At 35.2% G+C, this 21961-nt stretch overlaps 1 protein-coding gene across 1 annotated transcript in view; it reads right to left on the reverse strand.

Moving 5' to 3' along the window:
- Positions 1-2645: 2645 nt before the first annotated feature.
- The window catches only part of Gnmt (Glycine N-methyltransferase), a 39042-nt gene continuing 19726 nt past the window's right edge, over positions 2646-21961 (reverse strand). The window contains exons 2-7 of the mRNA XM_074183800.1: positions 14564-14774; positions 12677-12804; positions 10568-10703; positions 4776-4896; positions 4413-4549; positions 2646-3414 (exon numbers count right to left, since the gene is read on the reverse strand). Coding sequence (XP_074039901.1) covers positions 3240-3414; positions 4413-4549; positions 4776-4896; positions 10568-10703; positions 12677-12804; positions 14564-14772 — 906 coding nt within the window. The 5' untranslated portion in view covers positions 14773-14774 and the 3' untranslated portion in view covers positions 2646-3239. The remainder of the gene's footprint in view (positions 3415-4412; positions 4550-4775; positions 4897-10567; positions 10704-12676; positions 12805-14563; positions 14775-21961) is intronic.

Here is a 21961-nt window from a genome sequence, read left to right on the forward strand (position 1 = left end):
TGATGGTACCCTTTGAACTCCGAACCAAGCTCACCGAAGGCTAACTTCCAAATACTAAGAGAATGCCACATCTGACAGCTAACCAGTTGTTGCCACAGTGCATCCAATCTACACTACAAGCACCAAGGGGGCGCTGTGCACAACATCATAAATCTAACAATTCCTCCACAGCCACTTGATACATCATCAACAAGTCCATGACCCATCAAAACTCCTTCTCAAAGCAATGCAACCCTAAAACAACCCTTGACAACTTGAGTAACCGATCAATCCCTCACCCGTGAACAACTGTAGAACTAGTTCGGTGTAAGTCGACGGAACGACACTACGAAAGTTCGGCAGATGTCAACCAACAGCTGTCTCTTAACCTTGTTTACGAATATTTACAAAATATATTGTTCCAACCTATTTTCAACTATTTACCAATCCTTATTCATGCGATGGAATAGAAACATATAAGGTAAGTCGCCATAACCTTCCCTTTCAGTACAGATATTAGAGCATTCATATTATGCAGAATATTTACCGAAAATATCAAACAGTATTCAGAAACCCAGAGGTAACTAATATTGTTTTTCAGGCGATATGGCTCTAATATGTCAGTAAACCTTCTGGAAGTGATGAATAACAATCTATGCAAGAAATATTCTCGGAAAGGTATAGGGAATAAGGCAGACAACGGCTGAAAAAAATGATAGGTGAAGAAAACTGAGAAACAAACAATAACAACTATTTCAACCTAGCGAGGAATTTCGGATCTCCAATGTCGATTGGCAATAGGAGAACGCGTAAGTACTGGTCAAAGCAGTTAGTCAGGGAGCATACATTTATTCTTATACATTTCAGGTATGGTTTTCTATGGAACGGAAGATTCCCATTACTATGATGTTAAATGAATAAAATGAACTTGTAACTGAATTACATTGTTAATATCCTCTGAATAAAGATCTTAAAAGGTAAGGTAGTGGTTTTGAAAGGTCACATGAGAGCAGTTTGATCTAGTGCTAAATTGAAACGTAACAACTTCTTTGAAAATGTAGGTCGGGCACACTGACAAACCAGATGTGTCCCTAGCTGTGACGAAAAGTTCGTCATCAATAAATGACAATTCTGTCGATTCCATAGTAAATAAACGAACAATATCTACAATATTTACAAGTAAATTTAGACCGTTACAGGTAGCCGGTTGGGTTGACGCGAGTGGTTTGCTCCACTCACTCAATCGACTGATGTGTGAACCTATGGTTCTAACCGCAAGGCCAGACGATCGATGTCCACTTCTTATCGTCCAAGCCGTGCTAGGAATCACACGTTGAAAGGTGGATACCTGGTTAGTTCTTAGCTCGCACAAGTTTCGACGTTTAAGAGTTGTCGTTCATAGGTGTGCGATAGCTGGTTAACAGAAGAACAGATTTTTTAAAAGAACAGAAATTCAATCCCTTCGTCACAGTTGTATCAAGAAGTTCAAGATACGTTTATTCGTTGAGGTTACCATTAATAGAATATGGACCTGAAATATAGTCTTCCAGAATACCAGCCCAAACATTCAATTTCTGGGGAGTTTGTGAATGAGTTTACCGGTACTAATGGGATTTTACGTCACTCCAGTATCTGCAGTTGTGCCTGTTCACATGTTCATTTACATAAAAAGAAATTTCGTCAGAGAAGCACGCATTGTGGAGGTAATCATTATCACCAAACAATAATTGATGATTTCACAAAACTCTGTACGTCTGTCTGGATAATCTTCATTCAATTCTTGTACATTCTGCATTTCATAAGGATGGAATTCTGCTCCTTTCATAATTCGGTGTACGCTGCTACTAGAAACTCTACAAATATTCCCAACTTGTCTTGAAGATTGAATGTTGTCCATCACTGCATGTCCTACAACTGCAACAGCGACCCCTTCATTTCTCATAGGCTTCTCTTCTTCAAGTTTTTTATTCAGCACTGATCCCGAGTTCATGAACTTATTCATTAATTGAATAATGAAGTGATATGATGTGTTTTTTTGGATGAATTTCATTGAAAATTCGATTCATAGCTCTAGCACTTCTTCCATTTTCACCTCCTTCAACGAGATGTGGCCAGAAAATGTGAAACCTGCCAAACAAACCTTGATGTAAACCACATTCTTCTGGATTGCCCATCTTACCAACGACAAAGACGTGCTAGTGGCTTACCCGGTGACCTACGAGGAATCCTCACCCCACAGAACATTGATAGACTTGTTACTTTCCTGAAGTGTATAAATATATTGTGTGACATATGTAATGTATCGAACCCCGCTAATAACCTGTATGGTTGATGCGGGTAAATTTGAAATAAAAAAAAAAAAAAACTTCTTCCATTTTGAAAATACGCAACTACAATGGATATTCTCTCTTGTATGGTTTGAACCATTTTCGAAAGTTTTCAAATTGTTGAATGAAGTGAATCGAAGACTTACATCAATATACCAATGCTTAAACAAAGATGTACGTAACAAAAACCTATGTCGACAATTTTTTTTTCATGGAAACGTCTGTCTCACCTTCCAAACTATTATTTCGGAAAGCATATTATTTTTAAATACAGTGGCGTGCCCGCAGTGAATCTTTTCTACGATGATAACATTTTGGGCGATTGAAAATAAAAATATCTTGATGAAACATAGTTTTTATTAAAACTTCAATAACACTTGATCGATCCTCAATTTCAGTACACCGATGTATTTGGGATTGAATTCCCTTCAAAATGAAGTATCACAAGTATAGTAGTCCCATTGAAAATTCTGAACTAGGGGGTGCTGGGGATAAGGGGGAAACACAATGATGATGTATCGGGTGGAAGTGTTTCCCCTTGAAATAAAAATCGACGAGGCTGAGCGATTTTCTATGAGTTCGCAGATTGGGGGGGTGGGGTTACAAATTTTAGCTGGTACACATTGAATTTATAATCTATGATTTACATATCTTTGTGAAAGGTTATTTGCAGATTCTCATATTTTTTCCATTGAAGATGGAGAAGGGGAAAGCCAAAACCTTTCTTTCTCAAGACGTGCATGATCTGCACGCTTTCGTCATGAGTTTATTTTGAAACTGATTGTTTTCTTCCTTTCTTTGGGAGATTACCTCATTTTTTTTGTATGAAGATGGAGAAGTCATTTCAAGTCAGAAGTTCCTTTTGTATATATTATGAAAATAATGTAATAGTCGAATGATTATCGATTTAGTAAAAAATAATTTCATTTATTATCAGAATTCCATATCGGATTTTTCGACCACATGGATATAAAAATTCGGAACCTCAACTTCTTCCAAACTTTTGAAATCTCCATATATTTTATATTCCGAGTTCTCGCCGAATGCTTTCCTCAACATTGTTTTAAATACTTCCAGGCGATGTGGATAGTATGACAAACGGAATTCACTAAAACAAAAAAAACATGTTATGTAAGCAAAATCAAGCAATTTCGTATGAAATATGTTCAAGGAATAGTATTGATAAATGGAACTGATAACGGAATTCGTTATTTATGATAATATATGTGAACTCGCATATAAAATCGCAATCATATAATTTTCACCGAGTTACGTTCTGCGTCTACGCGAATATATACTTTTCATTGTGTGGAAAATTGTCCCAGAAAGTATTCATCAACTTGTTATTCTGTTTTGAGATATGTTATTTAATATTTCAACAGATCAATGACGTTCATTGAGTTACTCAATAACTAAGTGGGTTAGTTGTGTCCATTCCATATTATGAAATGCTAAGTAGTTGAAAACTAAATGTTTAAACATACTGATTGATTATGAAGTGTTTATCTCTTTAATCGAAAGAGAGTATAATAGTCATCAAAATTGAGGCATCAATAGAATTTACTTTCTTATGCTGTGAATTCAGAAGACAGGTGATGTTTGGGAATCATATCTGTCATCTAATAAACTAAAAGAGAAAGACATTCTGAAATATTCGTAGTTGTTAATGAATGAATGTTGAAATATATTCAATGTGGTCTATTGAAATATGTTTGATAATAATCAATTACTCTTGTACAATGTGCCTACATTCCAGAATGCTGAGTAATGAACTGTCAAATGCTCAAATGCTTGTAAATTATGCTAGCCAATTGTTCTTCATGAAAATTCAGATACTGATTCACTCAGGTATTGTTGAGGTTGAAAATTTAGTTGTTTTAAGCACTCAGGAATATATTTGTGGGGGTTAGGAGAAGACGAAAGACTTATTTTTTATTTTAATAATTTGGTACTGAATACGACTTAAGCGTGAAATAACTTATTTATAGTCTTTTTGATGTTTCAATATCTGATCCTCCCAAGAAATGAAAAAATAAATTCATCCAAGTTGTTTAATGGCTGAATATATGAATTTTCGGATGCCATTAGATACCCAATATTTCCTACCTTTTGGCAAATTCACTGATTGTGTCACTTTTCTCTTCTTCTGTTGATGAGGTATCAATGAAGTAATCCAAAGTGACTAGTGCTGGTTTTCGACCAACAAATAAAACTGACGTCCTTATACCAGTAGTATGCAGACTCTGTAAGAAGAATGTTTCGATTATTCCAGCTGTTATAAAAATACTAGCAAAAGTGTGTTTCAGAATAGAAATAAAATTATTCGTGTATAAGAACAGAAACTGAAACGATAATTTAATGGAACATGGAAGTATCTTTCACCTATTGAGGCAAACAATAATTTCAACTCATGGTTCACAGAGAAATTCTCAAAAATCTTAATGGTTTTGCTACTCATCATATACTTACATTATAATATATGCATTTCGTAGCTGTACTCCCAGAGTCGATTATGTCATCATAATTTCTGTGATCTATCAGTAGTAGCCCACCAGGTTTAACGCACTTTTCAAAGTTCCTGAGTGCTTGCCTGTAAAATACGAATTTGACGTGATCTGTGAATTAGTATCATAATGGTGACATATATATATATATATATATATATATATATATATATATATATATATATATATATATATATTGTTGTTTCTTGTTCAGCATTATCTTCAGAAAAGCAACAAACATGATTAATGAAATATATAATTTAAAATTTCAATTGGTAACATTTTGTTTTTATGTTTCCTCTCAAATATATTCATTAAAAAATCGATTGAGAATTACTTCATTTCTTCAATTCCTCAACATCAGGGTGAATGAAGTTGTAACTCACTACAATTAGTAAATATTTCTCTGCCTTATTTTGTTTTGATTTCAATCAGTCCTTAAGAGATATTTTATCAAAAATACTCTAATAAGTTACCAAAATATGATAATCAGTATAGAAAACGAAGATGACATTGAGAAATATGGCCTTGTGGCATGGCCTGTTCGAAAATTGTATAAGTTTTTCCATTAAACGCTTCCTATCTTCAAATTTAAATAAAACAAATTGTGTGTGAGATACCATTGAAATTTTTTATTCATTTGGAAGACCTATTGATACCATTATGTGTGGGATATAACATTGTTCAAATGTCCGTCTATTTGACCGATGACATGGGTAATGTTGTCTACGAGGACTGCTGTGGTTTGTAGCTTATTCGCATACATCTGTGACTCAAGAAAACCACACAAGAAAAAGTCTAAAGGGGTCAAAGCACCCGAATTCGGTGGTCCTTAAATTGTTGGTACAGAATATCCAATGTGGCATGTGCTGTGTAGCACGTATCGCCGTCCTATTTAAACCACAAGTTGTTGGTGTCCAGATCATCCAATACAGGCCAAGAGAAGAGAAGGTCAGTCTTTTATAGTCGTTAACCTTCACTTCATGGATCAGTTGAATTTTGTACGGATGCAGGCCCAAATTACGACGCAAAATTCACCAAGTTGTGGTCTCTGAAAAGCAGAGTTCTTATGGGCGACACGAAATGTACTACTTCGTATTCTCCTGCATACTCTCACAGAGAGCGGCGATGTTTTCTGGAGATCTTGCATTTCATCGACGTACGGGTTTTGGTTGACCGTTTGCTGAACCAGTGGACTCAAATTCATCCACTACATTGGGAATAGTACTCTCGGGAGGACGATTATGGCGACCGCGAAATGGGCGAATCGCGCAGTAAATCGAATCGCGCAGTAAATTGCACATTATGATGAAACAATTTTAATATTTACACGTATTGTTGACTGCTATATCCGTCCATGGTGATTTTGCAAGACATACTGGATAAATGACAACTAATTTGACATCGAAATGGCGGTTATCAATTGTCAAAGTTCGGAAGTCCCTGTTTTAAAACCTTGTACAGGAGAAGGTCCTGCGATGTTATTTAAATATGAGGACGTCATGTTATTTCATTATACCATTTTCATCTGTTCCATGAAGTTCTGTGCTGTGCATTATTTGTGTTTTGTGAAATTTTAAGATTGCTAGTTGAATCCATTCAATCCAGAAAAAATGGAAGTTGAAAATTCGGCTGCAGCAAAATTTCTTTAAACGTTTGCAATTTTAACGAGTTTGAGTAGTGTAGAAAAAAAGATTCGGCAGCTGGTTCAACGATGGAAGTGAATGTGTGAAGCTATATTAGAATGAAATCAGCCGAATAATTTCAGCGATGCAATGGTTTTGTGGATGGAGGATTTTGAAGAGATTGATTTCGAAAATTTGGCATATGACGAACTCAATCATTCTTTTTAGTTTGGCTAGCCACTCGCGCCAGCGAAGAATTTGAGAAGATCCGCGACCTTCAAACCCAAAGAATATTCACACTGAAAACTTCGGGCACGAAAGCCTTAACCATTTTGTCATAAATGGCTTTGTTTGAACGTAGTTGAAAATGTTTCATGGTGAATTTTACTAGTTCGAACTTCCATTGTGTAATATAATATAATAAGTTTTGAAATATCTGAAAGAACAAATCGGGTCAGTCGGTAGCCAGGCGATTCGACGTGGGTGCTTTGTTCACTCATTCGAATTGACTGCCGTGTTGGTCGATGGTTCAAGCCCCAGTAAGAACGATCGATTTTCACTTGCTATCGCCCAACCCGTTAAAAGGTAAGACCTCTTTAAGCCTTAGCTCGCACAAGTTTCGACTTCTGAGGGTTGTCGTTCGTAGGGGTGAAATTGAGAATCAAAATGAATAGCTAAAAACAACAATTATATTAGGCGATTAACTGCGGTATAAAATATCAATAAAATGAAAATAAGCATAAATTTAAAAATTGAAGAATTGCAAATGAAATAAAAGTTGAAAAGATTTCAAACTAAGTTACTTCACGACGTTTCGTTTATTAGTATCCGCAATCGTCTTCGGGTGATGACTGGAGTATTCCTCCCAGAGATGACTATCAATAGGTCATTGAAACGTTTTCACCTATCCGTTCTTCTCTCTCTCCGCTTCACCGATTTGGTGGGAGTTGACCGTTTTTTCGCTTGATCGAATGTTTTCATAAGTGGCGCATCTGTACACTAGCTTGGTTAAATGCATCGTTGGACAATATATATGCAGCTTTTTTGAACTTTCTCTTGAAAGAATGATGAGGACAAAAGCCAGAAACACGTGGTTTGCCCCACTTCTCGTGGTTTTTGTGTCCACGAATCCTTCACTTTTTCAATTTATATCATACACACTCGATAACATATATATCTGTATTAATATCCTGGATCCAGAAATCACGCAGGTAGCTTCAGCTGCCTACAACGTCATATCAGACCTAGGAATGCTAGGTCTTCTACCTGAAACCACAAATGCGCGAATGGCTCCTGTTGGTGACACCGTGCATATGTGATGTGTTCCATTTTTGGTAACCAGGTGTTACCCATCTCTGCACTTGGATGCACCGCACATGTCCGCGGTTGAACTGTAGGAAAACTTTCTTTTGTCACATCAATTGAGGTTTTTCTTGGTTTACAAAAACTTCCGCAACTCACTACACTGCGCCTCCGAGAAATATAAGCTATCAATTATTCCACGTTTATCTTCAAATGTACTCTTCAAAAAATGTTTAGATAATGAAATGTATTTTCTTCAGTTTGGCCGATGACATCTACTTTATTTTAATCAATGCATAACTCCTTGATGAATAAATGGCTATCATATCCACTCAAATTGTGAAAGATTATTGGAATGTAAATTGTTAATTTGTTATTCAAACTCCAAATTGAATGAGTTGCTCCACATTTCTCTTTACTAGTTGAATGTCAGTGATCTCTAATTTTAGTATTATCCGTTTTGTAAGGTTTCTTACATAGGCTGTCTGTTCAAAAAATGAGGTAAATTTTTATTTTTCTCTGAGAATAGTCAATTATTTATCAATTTCTATTTCAATCCCTTCAAAGTTTTCGAAAACATGTCTTCATTTCTTAATGTACGCTATATGTTCGATAAATATGGTGAATTTAAATTTTTTTCAAAATATATTTATTCATTTATCAATTTCTATTCTGTCTCCTTCGAAGTAGTTTCCCTCAGATATTACACACTATGTCAGCTTTTTTTCTCATTTTCGAAGCAGATCAGATTAGCGCTTGAGCTCTGTCAGCGATGTCTCTTCAATTGGTTGGACGCTATCCTTTCATGGGTCTCTTCAACCATTGGATCAGAAAAATTCGTAAGGGGAACGAACCTGTTGAATACGGTGGCCGAAGTATGAATATGGTATTGTTTTTGGCCAAAAAATTACGAACAAATAATGTCGAGTGAGCAGATGCATTATCGTGATGCAAAAGTCGTGATGCAAAAGTGAATTGTCCCCCACGATACCAGACGTTCTCTTCACATTACTTCTCGCAAGCAGCGTATAACCTTCTCAAGCATAACACCCACTTCCATAAGAAAACCGCAATGAGCTCACGAGGCGGCAGCGTCTTTCAGAGACTAGAAAAAATGGAAAAGTCAGACCACCTCCAGTTAGTACAAAAAAACCTCATCAAGGTCATATGACGCAGTTCAGGGTCATTCAAGACCCAACTCAAACCAAATAGTTACCTAGTTGAAGTCGCGTGCCGTGTTTCAAAGTTGTTGTAAGGTCCTGTGATAGGGAAGAACTTTAATCGGTACAAATCTACTTCTTTGGAGATGCTAAGTTTGGGAACGTTTGATAATTTCATTTGTGACTGACGTGTAAATTTCTCATGCTAATGTATCATACACTAAATTAACTCATGTATGTGGTTTTAAATTCCATGCAGCATTATAGAGGGTGTTTTAAATTCGATCCTTATCATTGGTATCTCGGAAACTATGAGAGATACGAACATGGTTAAATTAGGGCAAAGTGGCGCATTTACCTGACTAACAATATGCCCTTGAGAAAGTTATGAAATTCCGGGTATATCTGGAGATATCCGCAAAAAAACAGAAATTTCGGAAAATGGTTTTTAATTTTTTCTGGCTTTATTTCCCAAATCATTCGAAAATAAATTGGACTTCCACATTGCCACTTTTTTTCTGCTACATAATGGTGTTTTCAGATTTGCTATCCGACGTTTCGTCTTCCGGCAAGCATCATCAACTTTATTTTTTCTTATTGGCGCTAAATTGGATTCTTTCTGTTTTGAATAGAACCAGATGTACCATAAGTTATCATTCTTTAAAAAAAAATTGAAGATATTGAAAAAAATAATTCTTATCATAATAGGCTTTGAGTTTGATGTTTGTAAATTTGACTTTCAATTTGTTACACTCAATGACATTTAGTTATTATACAAGTCATATTGTACAGCATTCGCTGTGATTTTCTTTTCTCTTTACATTTTAGTTAACTATTGTTATTTGTTCAAAGTTCTATTTTCATTGAAAATTACACAATGCCTAAGTTACCTCATACACACCTCATTTATCGAATTTTGATTGTTAATTCTGTCTTCATATTTTTTCTTCGTCTTTTCAAATGAACCTAACTTGTGGTTGTCGTCTTTCGGAATGCAAGTTTGAATACATTTCCGATGTCCTAACACTGTTTGTATCGTATTTGTAATACATTTTAATCATATCTCTTTTTTCTTCATTCGTAAAAGTCATTTTTCGACAAAAATTCAATGACTTATACAATAACAAAATGTTATTGAATGAAAAAAATTGAAAGTCAAATTTAGAAACATCAAAATCAAAGTCTATTGTGATGAAAAAGGTGAAATCTCGTTCTATTCAAAACAGAAAGAATCCAATTTAGTGCCCGTAAGAAAAAATGAAGTTGATGATGGTGGCCGGAAGACAAAACGTCTGATAGCGAATCTGAAAATACCATTATTCAGCAGGGAGAAAGTGGTAATGTGGAAGTGCAATTCATTTTTAAATCTCCCAAAAAATAGAGCCAGGAAAAAATAAAAACCGTTTTTCGAAATTTCTTGTTTTTTCCAGATATCTCCGGATATATTCGGAATTTCAGAACTTTCTCAATGGAATATTGTTAGTCAGATCCCAATGGCGAGGATCGAAGTTGATTACTGAGAAGATATCTTATATTGCAACTTGATTTGCAAATGTGAAGTGACATTTTTTTATCACAATGCGCACACAGTGCGTATCTGTCATTTCATCAAGGTCATTCTACACCAGATGTTCAAATTTCACCTAATGAAACAATTATATTACTCTCACATTTGTTCCCTTTGATCTCCAAAATTGTCCAACAAATGGGCAAATGAGTTCCCTAAGCAAATTACGGCATCGAAACCATTTCCAAGATAATCCTCAATGTCATCATAGAGTGTTAACCAGTTTGCTTCCTCAATCACTGAAAATAATAGAGATTGAAAATTACTGCGGAAATCTTCGAATACTATTTTGTTAGTGTTGAATTGAACATGTGGTCGAATTGGGGTTGCAATATGAAAAATTATCTACAAATAAACTGGAGAGGGTGTTTTAATATAGTTAATTGAAAAATATTGACCATCTTAAAAAAATACAACCGGTCATGATCGGTCTGAGCAATTCCAAAGTTTAAAACGAAAACACATATTCTCTGTATCATTAGAAGTTGTGGGCATCAAAGAAATTACCGTTAGCGTTGTTTTCATTTTCATTTGTATTGTTGTGGAAGAAATTCAGAATTTAACAACATTTTGCGAAAGTTATTAAAAGATATAGCAAACAATGAACTCACTGCCTTCTCTAACGTTTCTACCTTTCCGAATAGTGATTTTCATTCAGAAAACTTTTTCTACCATCAAGAGCAAAGAATATAATACCTATAGAAAGGGTTCAACAACTTACGAATGACTGATCACAATTCTGGCACAAAAACATAAAGAATTGTTTCTAAAATTTTCTTGAGATATCTTCATATATATATATATATATTGCATCCAGCCACATTAAATTAATGATTCCATATTGGATTGGTGCAAACAAAATCACAAAAAATATTGTTTTTTCTTGAAAAGTGTCAAGCAATAACTTGTTTGCCACTGACATGAAGTTTGATGGGGGATAGAATAATAAAATTCAGATAGATATGGAATTTTCAAAAACTCAACATTTTTTCTGTATACAAAGTCATGCCATTGGTTATCATTCATTATGTTTCAGATGACGAAAAGGATCTCTAAGACGAGGCAGCACCAAATGTAAAGTTAAACAATCTCAAAAATGCCCGTTTCGAATATCTGACCTGGATCTGTTTTAAAAAAATGTCATCCAATTTTTATTTAACAAAAATTAGTTAGTAAAAGTTATCCATGGTGAATCGGCTCGATTTCTTACAAATTATCAGATTGAGTAATAGTTATTCACTTTCACTTATGATCAAGTGAAATTCCATATTGTAACGAATTGAAGAATTAACTGTCTTAAACAAATTTATTTTTTACAATATTTCACTACCACAACTAATTTATATACAACACTTAGCAACTAACGCTTAATTTATCTTCACGGTTCGAATTCTTTCTTTACACGCACGATTCATTTTCTAGATACAGACTGCCATTTCGGGACGAGAGGCCGGTTTTATATATCGGCAACGATCACTGCAGATCTCTCTAGTCGCGTCGGCACTCATCTATAATTTTCGTAGCAGTTCGTCGATCGCATTCCTTTCGCGTTGAATAATATGTTTGCTGGCTGAGATATCGGTCAGGGCCGGCTTCAGAGTCATTACAATATGATGAGATCTGACAAATTGGAATGACACTATCTGTTACTGAATAATAAGGCCCTCTGCTATCAATCTTCATTTTCAGAAGTGCTGTTGTACATAGTATGTTGCACTGAGGCCAAAGTTTATTTATCATTGGTTGGTAGTCAGTTTCAATGAAAGATGACAATTTATGAGTTTTTGTCGAAATCAAGATGGAGTCATCATTCAAAATGGCTCATCTACTTTTTGGCGAAGTTTGTGTTATCAGTTTGTTAGTATCTCGTTCATTACAGGATAACTGCCAAAATAATGAAATTTATCGAGTAGATGGTATTGTTATAGGTTATAGGATTATATCTAAACCAATCGTAAATGAACATGGTTGGCGTTTACATAAGTGAATTATCATGTCAATTGATACAATCAACCCTTTATGTTGAACAACTTCAATTGAACTCCAGATGAAAATAACTTCAATGAAATTCTTCACTCATATTGAATAATTGATGTCTGATATAAAAAGGAGTCACTGATAAAGTCAACACAGATTGTGCTTATTATATTGTGTGAATGTAATCCAACAGAATGTTTGTTTACCACTGAAGTTATTTACAAATTATACTCACCCCACCGATCGAATGCTTTTTCTTTCCTCCTTATCCATCTAGATTTCAAAGCATATTTCAACATTTTATCTGACGCATCTACTGACACGACTTCAAAACCCTCTTCCAATAACATTATAGAGTCGATCCTGAAAAAAAATTCTAATATATTCATCAATGTACAGTTATCAGTATGATGATGATTCCGACATCAAATTAATTTTCAGTGATCATATTGGAGGAGTTTTTTTTTCGTTTCTGTAATTGAAAGTCTCACCGCATGGTCTATATTTTTATCAAATTTCTGGCATGAAAAATTGTCCAGTTCCTGATTGAGAACTGAAATATTGCAAACGATTGATCTGCTCAAGAGTGTTCCTGCTGATATATCAATAGCGTTATCGGAAATGAGTGAATTTTTTCTTGTCTATAACAGGTTCGATTTTTTCATACCATTTCAATTTTCAGATTCCAAAGCGATTTGAAGAGAATATAACTATTGGAAATTGGGAATATTTGAATAAGGAACACATTACGTCCACATTTAGGTTCGCAAAAGTAGATATATTTTTTTTTATTGAACCTTTGAAAAGACAGAACTTTGACTGTGAAATGAGTTTGAGTTCATTCGAATTCAATCGTGTTTCAGTGCCAGTAACAATCGCACAAATATGATTTCAGTTAGAAGACCTTTCATTTACTGAATTCGTCTTTATATTTACTACGTTCTTTTTACAACGAAGTCTCCTTTCATAACCAATAAATTTTGCTAACCATAATATGCAGAATAATTTGTTTGACATTGTGGGTCTTTACATTTGGATACGCTATAATAAGAAAAGCCAAATACTACCGTTTTATCTTCAATAGCTTTGTAGAATTCTCAATTTAGCGAATTCTTCAGTTTTTCAGTCAGAAAATTGATAAAAATACATTCTATGACACACTCTCAAAATAATATATTGATTTCATTACATCAAGCTTAGGTAGATTATCCGTACTAATTTAAAATATAGAAATGACTAAATAGAAGAAAATGTATTTTCAGTATTGAAAAAGTATTTCTTCATCTAATATATCTTTCCAAAAACTTTTCATTGTTTTTCATGATATATTTTGAAATTTAAAAATTATTCAAAATATTAAACAATTTTCATACTTTTGCATGAAGGTGCAAAAAATGCGAATTGACTCAATACACTCCTACTTTCTACTACATACTACTGATACTATAGGTGTCAACCACAAGTGTAATACACATTATGAAGAAAAAAGAAATGAAACTTTCCATGTTTTTACCTCTTAGTATGTTCGTATAGGACGAAACTGCAGTAACGTTAGTTACAAATAAAAGTGGTAAAAAACATAGAAAGTTTAATTTCTCTTTCCTTCATTATGATTTCCTACCACGTAGTAACGGCTACATTCATCAATTTATTGCAATAGACATTCTGGATTTCAGCTTCATCTTCATTTCTTACCAAACCCCTTAAATATCTACATGAATAATTTCGTTATGATGAATTTGGCAGATTTTTTTAATTAGGACATATATCCTTCAAGACAACCTTGTTCAATCTTTCAATGTTGTTCTGCATGAATTCTGAATTTGATGTCCGACAGGTTCAATGTATGTAATAAAAAAGTATTTTCAAGACATGATATTTAGATATTTTTTCATAAATGGCGTTGTTCACATTTCATACATAATATATTTCACGAAATAATGCGTAAAGGATGAGAAAATACTTCTTGAAATAGACATGTAACTTTTTTGGGTTAGATCTCATTCAACAAGTATCATATAGATAAATACAAAAGATAGATCAGCTATCCCTTTTCATTACATATTTAAATATTTGGTACATCAATACCTTCTATTTTGATTTTAATGAACAACAAACTTACCCTGTTCCACATGCCACATCTAAAATTCTCCTACATCCTTTCTTCCGCAAAAGTCCGACAAGAAAGTTTTTATAGTTGAGCGTTCTAGACTTCTTATCACCTATGAAAATCTCCCATAGTTTTGCTGCTTTTCCGTCGGCATACTGATCTCTAATTCCCTCAACAGCTGTTCCCAATGAACGCGTGGTAATGACGTTACTTTCAGCCATGACTGAAAGCATATAGTTCAATAAAGTTCAAGCAGATTATATTCTTCCTATCATCATGTGGGTGTGTACAGAAAATAATTACTTCTAGTACAAGGACCCACTACGAATTTGAAATATTCTAGAGAACTACTGGAGAATGAATTGTAAGAAGATGACGTTGTATTTAAATTCTTTAAAAAATGAATTACAACATTGTGACGGATATAAAAAATACCAGAAACGGCTGGGAATGCTGTATTGTTCAACGAGTTGATAGCGGCGATTTAATACAATAATGAAATATTTTATTTAATTCATAAATTCAAAGATTTAACTAAGCCAATCAACCGAACCGAATTTTGAGAAAACAAATGAATGATACTATCTCACTAGTAAATTCGCGAGAAAATGAAATAAAAAGTTTTGAGATGAAACATATTGTGTACGTTAAGATTGTACATTATGGAAAAAGCCCAGAGAAAATGTTGAAAATTTCACTGACTTCGTACACCTCTCACGAATTGTGAAGAATTTTTCAGTTAGGTATGTTATTTCATTCCATTATATCTTATTTGACCAGATTTGAATGAAAAAATTTTTCGGGATATTATTGATTGTGCTTGAGTTGATTTTTACTATAATTACTATATTTTATTGTGTGATTGTTTCTAATAATCTATTCGAACTTTCCCCAGAGCTATGTTTTGAATAGCTAGCAATACACAGAACCCGTGGGTTGGGCTATCTATCGGACGGGTCCCCAGGTGGCGGATAGGGGAACGGCCAGGGGACTGGAGGCCCTGTCTGGGAAGCGAGGTCTATCCCTCACTGACACTTTTCGATCTTGCAGTTAAAAATAATAATTTTCCTGAATTATGGAAGATATCACGAGTTTGTCCCATCTTTAAGTCTGGAGATCCACCTGATATTCGGAATTATCGTCCTATCTCAATCCTATCGAACTTTGCAAAACTTCTCGAAATTGTCATCTACGCGTACATTCCTCAGTTCGTAATATCATATCTCCGCCACAACATGGATTTATGTCAAACAGATCCACCATAACAAATTTAATTGTATTGAACCAAAATATTATTGATGTCTTAGATAATCGTGGTCAAGTTGATGTGATATATACTGATTTTGCTAAAGCATTTGATCGACTTGATCACATAATCCTTCTACAAAAACTCCACCAAGTTGGTTTCCATAATTCAGCAGTACTTTTCATTAAGTCCTACTTACTTCAACGCGAACAGTTTGTATCTTATAACGGCTATGATTCTTTTTATCACAATCCGTCATCTGGAGTACCTCAGGGGTCGAATCTCGGACCACTTCTGTTCTTATTATTCATTAATGACCTCAGTAATTATGTCCATTGTATTAAGTTATTTTTCGCAGATGATTTGAAAATATATCCACCTGTCGAAACTGTTGAAGACTGTAATAAATTGCAACGACAGTTAGAAAATATACAGACTTGGTGTGAAGTAAACAAACTATATCCCAATGCATCCAAATGTGAAGTAGTGTCTTATACTAGTAAAATGTCAGTTATCGAGTACAATTATCAAGTAGATACCATTTCACTGTCACGAAGTAACTCAATTGAAGATCTTGGTGTATATTTTGATCAAAATTTGTCTTTTTCCAACCATATTAGATCGAAAGTAAGTGAAGCTTTGAGAGTTTATAGCTTCATAGTTTGCAATTGTAGATCTTTTCCAAACGTATCTGCTCTATTGACTCTTTATGTAGCCTACGTAAGGTCAAAATTAGAATATGACTCTGTTCTATGGTCTCCATTCTACAATTCTGTTTAAAAATCTGTTTAAAATATGTTTTTCCGTTAATCAGCTGTCGCCCCCATACGAACGGCAACTCTCAGAAGTTGAGAAACTTATACGAGCCAAGGACTAACGAGGTCTTACCTTTTAACGTGTGATTCCTAACACGGTTGCAGAATCATCCCAGCTTCAACCAGATAAATTCTCTCGAGAAAAATATCTGGTCGAGGCAGGAATCGAACCCATACGGTCTTCCGATCGTGAGTCGGGCGCACTACCACAGCGGCCAATTCCACAACAACAATTGCTATAATACATTAATTGAAAAAGTTCAACGTCGTTTCCTGAAGTTCATTTACTTCAAATCTTATGGTTGATAGAGGTATTCCATATAAATTTCTTACCATAACATTCAATATTGAAAGTCTTGAATTACGCAGAAAACTTGCTGGAATAATTTTTCTGTATAAATTACTGTACAATAATGTGGATGCTATGGAGGTGTTATCTTTTATAACTTTCTGTGTGCCTCATTTCAGAACTAGAATTACAAAAACTTTCTACAGCCGACTGGCCAGAACTAATTTGTATCTCAAGTCACCTATCTTTAGCATTTGCAATAATTTCAATTTAATTTCAAATTTGTGTGATATCAATTATGATTCCTTAAAGTATATTGTTGACACTGCATCTCAGTATTTCATGGAGAATTTTTAATTTTCTGGTATAGTTTTTTTTTTCTATTTTATTTTATAATATTCAGTCATTTTCTCAAATTGTAACTTTGTAATTATAAGGATCGATATAATTTTTTTAACATACTTAGTTAACCCTGTAAATGGTTTTTAACTGTTGGGTAATAAATGCTATTATTATTATTATTATCAAGCCAATATGTGGCCTTACGGACATGATCGCTGGACTCCTGGTCAGTGGCAGAACTAAGAAGGTTGAGGGGAACTGAACTTCCCAAAAGCCTTTGCGAAACATGCCACCGTGGACCAGCCTACCCAAGCTGAGGTGTAAGGAATCGTGCCGACAGCTAAATGGCCGCAGGGTGATATGCGGTTACGAACGCTCCTCTTGGGGAACCGGGCGAAACCTCATTGTAATCAGTTTTCCTCTGGTAATGCGGGGCTTTGCCAGAGGTGTCCAACTCTTTCCTTGCTACTCGTGGGAACAAATATATGTGAAACAAACAGACAGAACGAAAACCAATCCCGAGGCTGGACAGAAGTGCTAAGCTCAATCTATGGCGGTGACTGGGGATGAACAGAAATGTCCACCCCAATCTACTGCTCGGAATGAGGCTGGACAAAGCAGATCACCTCGTGATGAAATACAAAGGCGGCGCATTTGCGGTGCCGAGTCCAAAAGGAGAAAGAGAGCGAAAGAGGTAGGAGTGGCAGCAACTATAAGTGCACCCTCCTCCTCCTCCACTCCACCTCCAACAGCAAGAGCACTTCCAGCGGCGGGCGCCAAGATCTCCACCTTGAATAAAAGCAAGTAACCGGCTGCCCTCACAGAAAAGCGCCCTCACTTGAACACCTCCATTAGGAGATCCCCAGGAAGGTTGATGAAGCCGCGCTACCACAGTAATATCGCTGCACCTTCCAAAACCTTTGCGGAGGCCGCCGTGAGATACCTCAAGGTTGCCAAAGAGAGTGTGTATTCGGCGAGTCTTGGCCTACACCTGCCGATATAAAGAAGATGTTTCCTACTGACTTGTCCATCTTCCTGGAAAGAACAGGATGGACGATGACCTAGGAGAACAACTCCTCGGGAGGATGTACAATGGGTCACATGTGGCCTAAGTGCTGTGGGTATACACTCACCCTCCCTACTATATATATATATATATATATATATATATATATATATATATATATATATATATATATATATATATATATATATATACATATACAGTAATGAATGAAGTAGAATTTGACTGCGAGTGAAATCAATTCAATGAAAATGTTTCTTTCACGCACTAGATCTGAAACACTGTTCTAGACACACGTTTTATCAATCGAGTTAGAGATTTCTGAAGACAATAATTCAACTACTTTCTGAACACTAATGTTGTCAATAATAAACCGTGCAATATTTGTGATTCAATTTATATTGAAATGATTTCTAGAACGTTATCGAGTAGAATAACTTCACATAAACGTTTGTTTGAAGGTGGTCGACAATGTCTTATGGTGAATTTCATCAGTTTGGACTTCCATTGTCTAATGTGAAATCTCTGAAATAACAAATGAAAATGAAAAAGAAAAGCTGAAAACAACAATTTCATCAATCAAGAAAACCCTGAAAAGAAATTACAATGAAATGAAAAATTATGCAAAAAAATTAAAATTGAACAATTAAGACGAAATAGAAATTGAAAATTAAAAGATTTCAAGCCAGGTTACTTCACGACGTTTCGATGGTTAGGATCCATAATCGTCTTCGGGTGATAACTGGACTTATTTCTCCGATAGAATTTATCAGTTATTTGTATGCTTCCACATATCCCCCCCTCCCCTTTCTCCGCTTCACGGGTTAAGTGGAAGATTGCTGTTTGAAGGAAGTTGACTGTTTTCCGCTTTATTATGTGTTTCTATATGTTGCATGTATCTCTATGCTAGCTTGGGTGAATGCGTCGTTGGGCAACATGTGAGGCAGCTTCTTTGAACTTTCTTCTAAACGAGTGTTCCTCCCTGTGGATGATCTCAACTTGGACCACAAGACGTTATGTTGATGGGTCCAGACATGCTCTGTTAGTTCCGATTTACTGGTTTCTTCTCGCTGTGTGTGTTCCTTCTGCTTGGCAATGCGGACTTTCAATGGCCTCTCAGTTTCACCGATGTAGGATATGCTGCACTCACAGGGTATCTGGTAAATGCAATCTTTTGAATCGCAGTCCGCTAGGAGGAATAAGTCTAGTCATCACCCGAAGACGATTGTGGATACTAAAAATCGAAACATCATGAAGTAACTTGCCTTAAAATCTTTTGATTTTCCATTTTTATTAGATTTTAATTGTTCAATTTTTATTTTATTGTAATTTTCCTTCCAGGGTTTTTTTGCTTGATGTAATTGTCTTTTTCAGGTATTTCTTTCAATTTTCGTTTTCTTTTGTCACTTCGGAGATTTCAAATCATATCATATTAGACAATGGAAGCGAACTGATGAAATTCACCATGAAATATTGTCAACCACCTCCAAACCAATGTTAAACAACAGGTACGGACCTGGTACCAGCGACTCATTCCGAAGATATGAGAAGACTAGGGTCAAGCTTACCAAGAAAAAACCTTACCTCAGTTTCTTGTGCATAGCAAGAGACAACAACATCATCTCCAGGGGTTTTCTGCTGAAATCATCAGTTCCGGGAGAGAGATTCAAACGCATATTGGAACGCCTCAACCGAGAAGTGATAAGTTCTCAAATCGATTAGAACAATTCGAAGAGGTCAACTCTGATGCAGCATGCCACTACACGATTTGGAGAAATAAGAAGAGAGACCTTGCCAATCCAATATTTGCCAAGAGAGGAAGCACGCGCTTGAAGATCCCCAAGACTTGGAGAATACCCACAACAGGAAGTGGGAAAAGTTGGTTGGTTAGGAAACAACGCTCAAATGCAGACCGAAAACAGGACAATTATGAATACGTCAACCATAGTATACAGAGAAACATATTTTGACATATTCACATTTGATGTTACTTCCCCAATCGCACCCCCAATTTTTTTTCAAATGAATCACCCTATGTTGTTTCACATTATTAGATGCTCCATGATGAGCAAATTTTAATAAAGAATAAAACATATGGTCTGAAGCTTATGGTTCGGGAGCTACAAATTATTTTAGTTGAAAACGAGCCACCATGAATAACTTTTGAAACAATGATTTGCAGGAGAAATAAAAAATAGGTAAATAATTGCAGGAGGCCACATTTTGAAATATTCGTTGCCATCTTCTGCAAATTTAGCGACCACGAAAATGATCATCGAAAATGGTCTCACTGGAGCTGCAAAATGAGGAGGTGCACCATTCTGCTGAAAAACTGTTTCGTTTTCGAATAAATTTATATTCTCCTCAATTGCCCTATTGATGCACGGTATCATTCGATTCTTCAACATATACAAATATTAATCACTAGTCTAATTATCATCGATAAAGAAGGTCCTATAATATGGTCATCTAAAGTTCCTGCCCAAACATTCAGTTTTTGAGGTCATTGGTTATGAACTTGACGTTATGAATGGGGATTCGACAATATCGACAATTTGACCAATCCACCTCTCCATTCAAACTAATCGTACATTCATCCGAAAAACAAATATTTGTTTTACAAGAATTTCTGAGGCAAGTTGATCCGTTCAGTGAGATTTTCACTGAACTCGATACGTCTATCGAAATCATCCTTGTTGAATTCATGAAATTTATACTTATGAAGGATCGTGAAAACATTTGTATGACTGATTCCTAATTTTCGAGATAACTTAGTAAGTGAATGCGAATTTTTCATTAGTCTAACGTGCCCTTAAACTGCAGTACAAATAGCTTCATCGTTGACAACTCGTGAACGGTTATGCTTTTTATTGTTAACTGATCCATTTTCCATGAATTTGTTTAATAATTCCGAGAAGTATTTCAGTCGTACTTTTCTTCCTGGATGGTTATCATTGAACATACGGGCAGCAGCTTTAGCACTATTTCCATTCTGGTAGTACAAATCCACTATTTCAATCCGGTCTCGAAGCGTATAAAAAACCCATTGCTTCTCAAAAATTCACAAAAACAGAAATACCAATTGTAACTCCACCTGGTAGGCAATCGTTATTGTAGTATGAGACAAATAGAAAATGAAGACAATATCGAATTCAAACTCAATTAGGCAAAATAAGACTTTTTTGAAGTATACTTCTCAAAAACACCTATGGAACCTAGGTAACAGACTCTAAAGAAGTTCATTCAGGGTGGCTCGTCTTCAACTCAAATAATTTTTAGCTTCCAAACTTTTAGCTTCAGACCATAATGTATTCAACTTTGTTGAAATCTGTTTATCATGGAACATCTGATAATCCAAAATAATTGATCTATTTGGAAAAAATGGTGACATGTTCTGAGGGTGCGATAGGGAAAGTTAGATCAAATGTGGGTATGTCAAAATGTGTCCCCCTGTATACTATTGTTGACGTGTTTTTTTTAATTTTTCCTGCAAATCATTGTGCCAAAAGTTAATTAGGGTGGCTCGTTTTCAACTCGAATTATTTGTAGCTCGCGAACCATAAGCTTCAGACCGTATGTTTATAGTTTGTTGAAATCTACTCATCATGGAGCATCTGATAATGCGAAACAATATAGGGTGATCCATTAAAAAAAATTGCTGGCATGCTCTGGGGATGTGCTAGGGAAAGTAACA

The sequence above is a fragment of the Leptinotarsa decemlineata genome, unplaced genomic scaffold (genome assembly GCF_025532065.1).
Source record: "Leptinotarsa decemlineata unplaced genomic scaffold, Ldec_3_MD MMD2_tig00026345_RagTag_RagTag, whole genome shotgun sequence".
Classification (NCBI taxonomy): domain Eukaryota; kingdom Metazoa; phylum Arthropoda; class Insecta; order Coleoptera; family Chrysomelidae; genus Leptinotarsa; species Leptinotarsa decemlineata.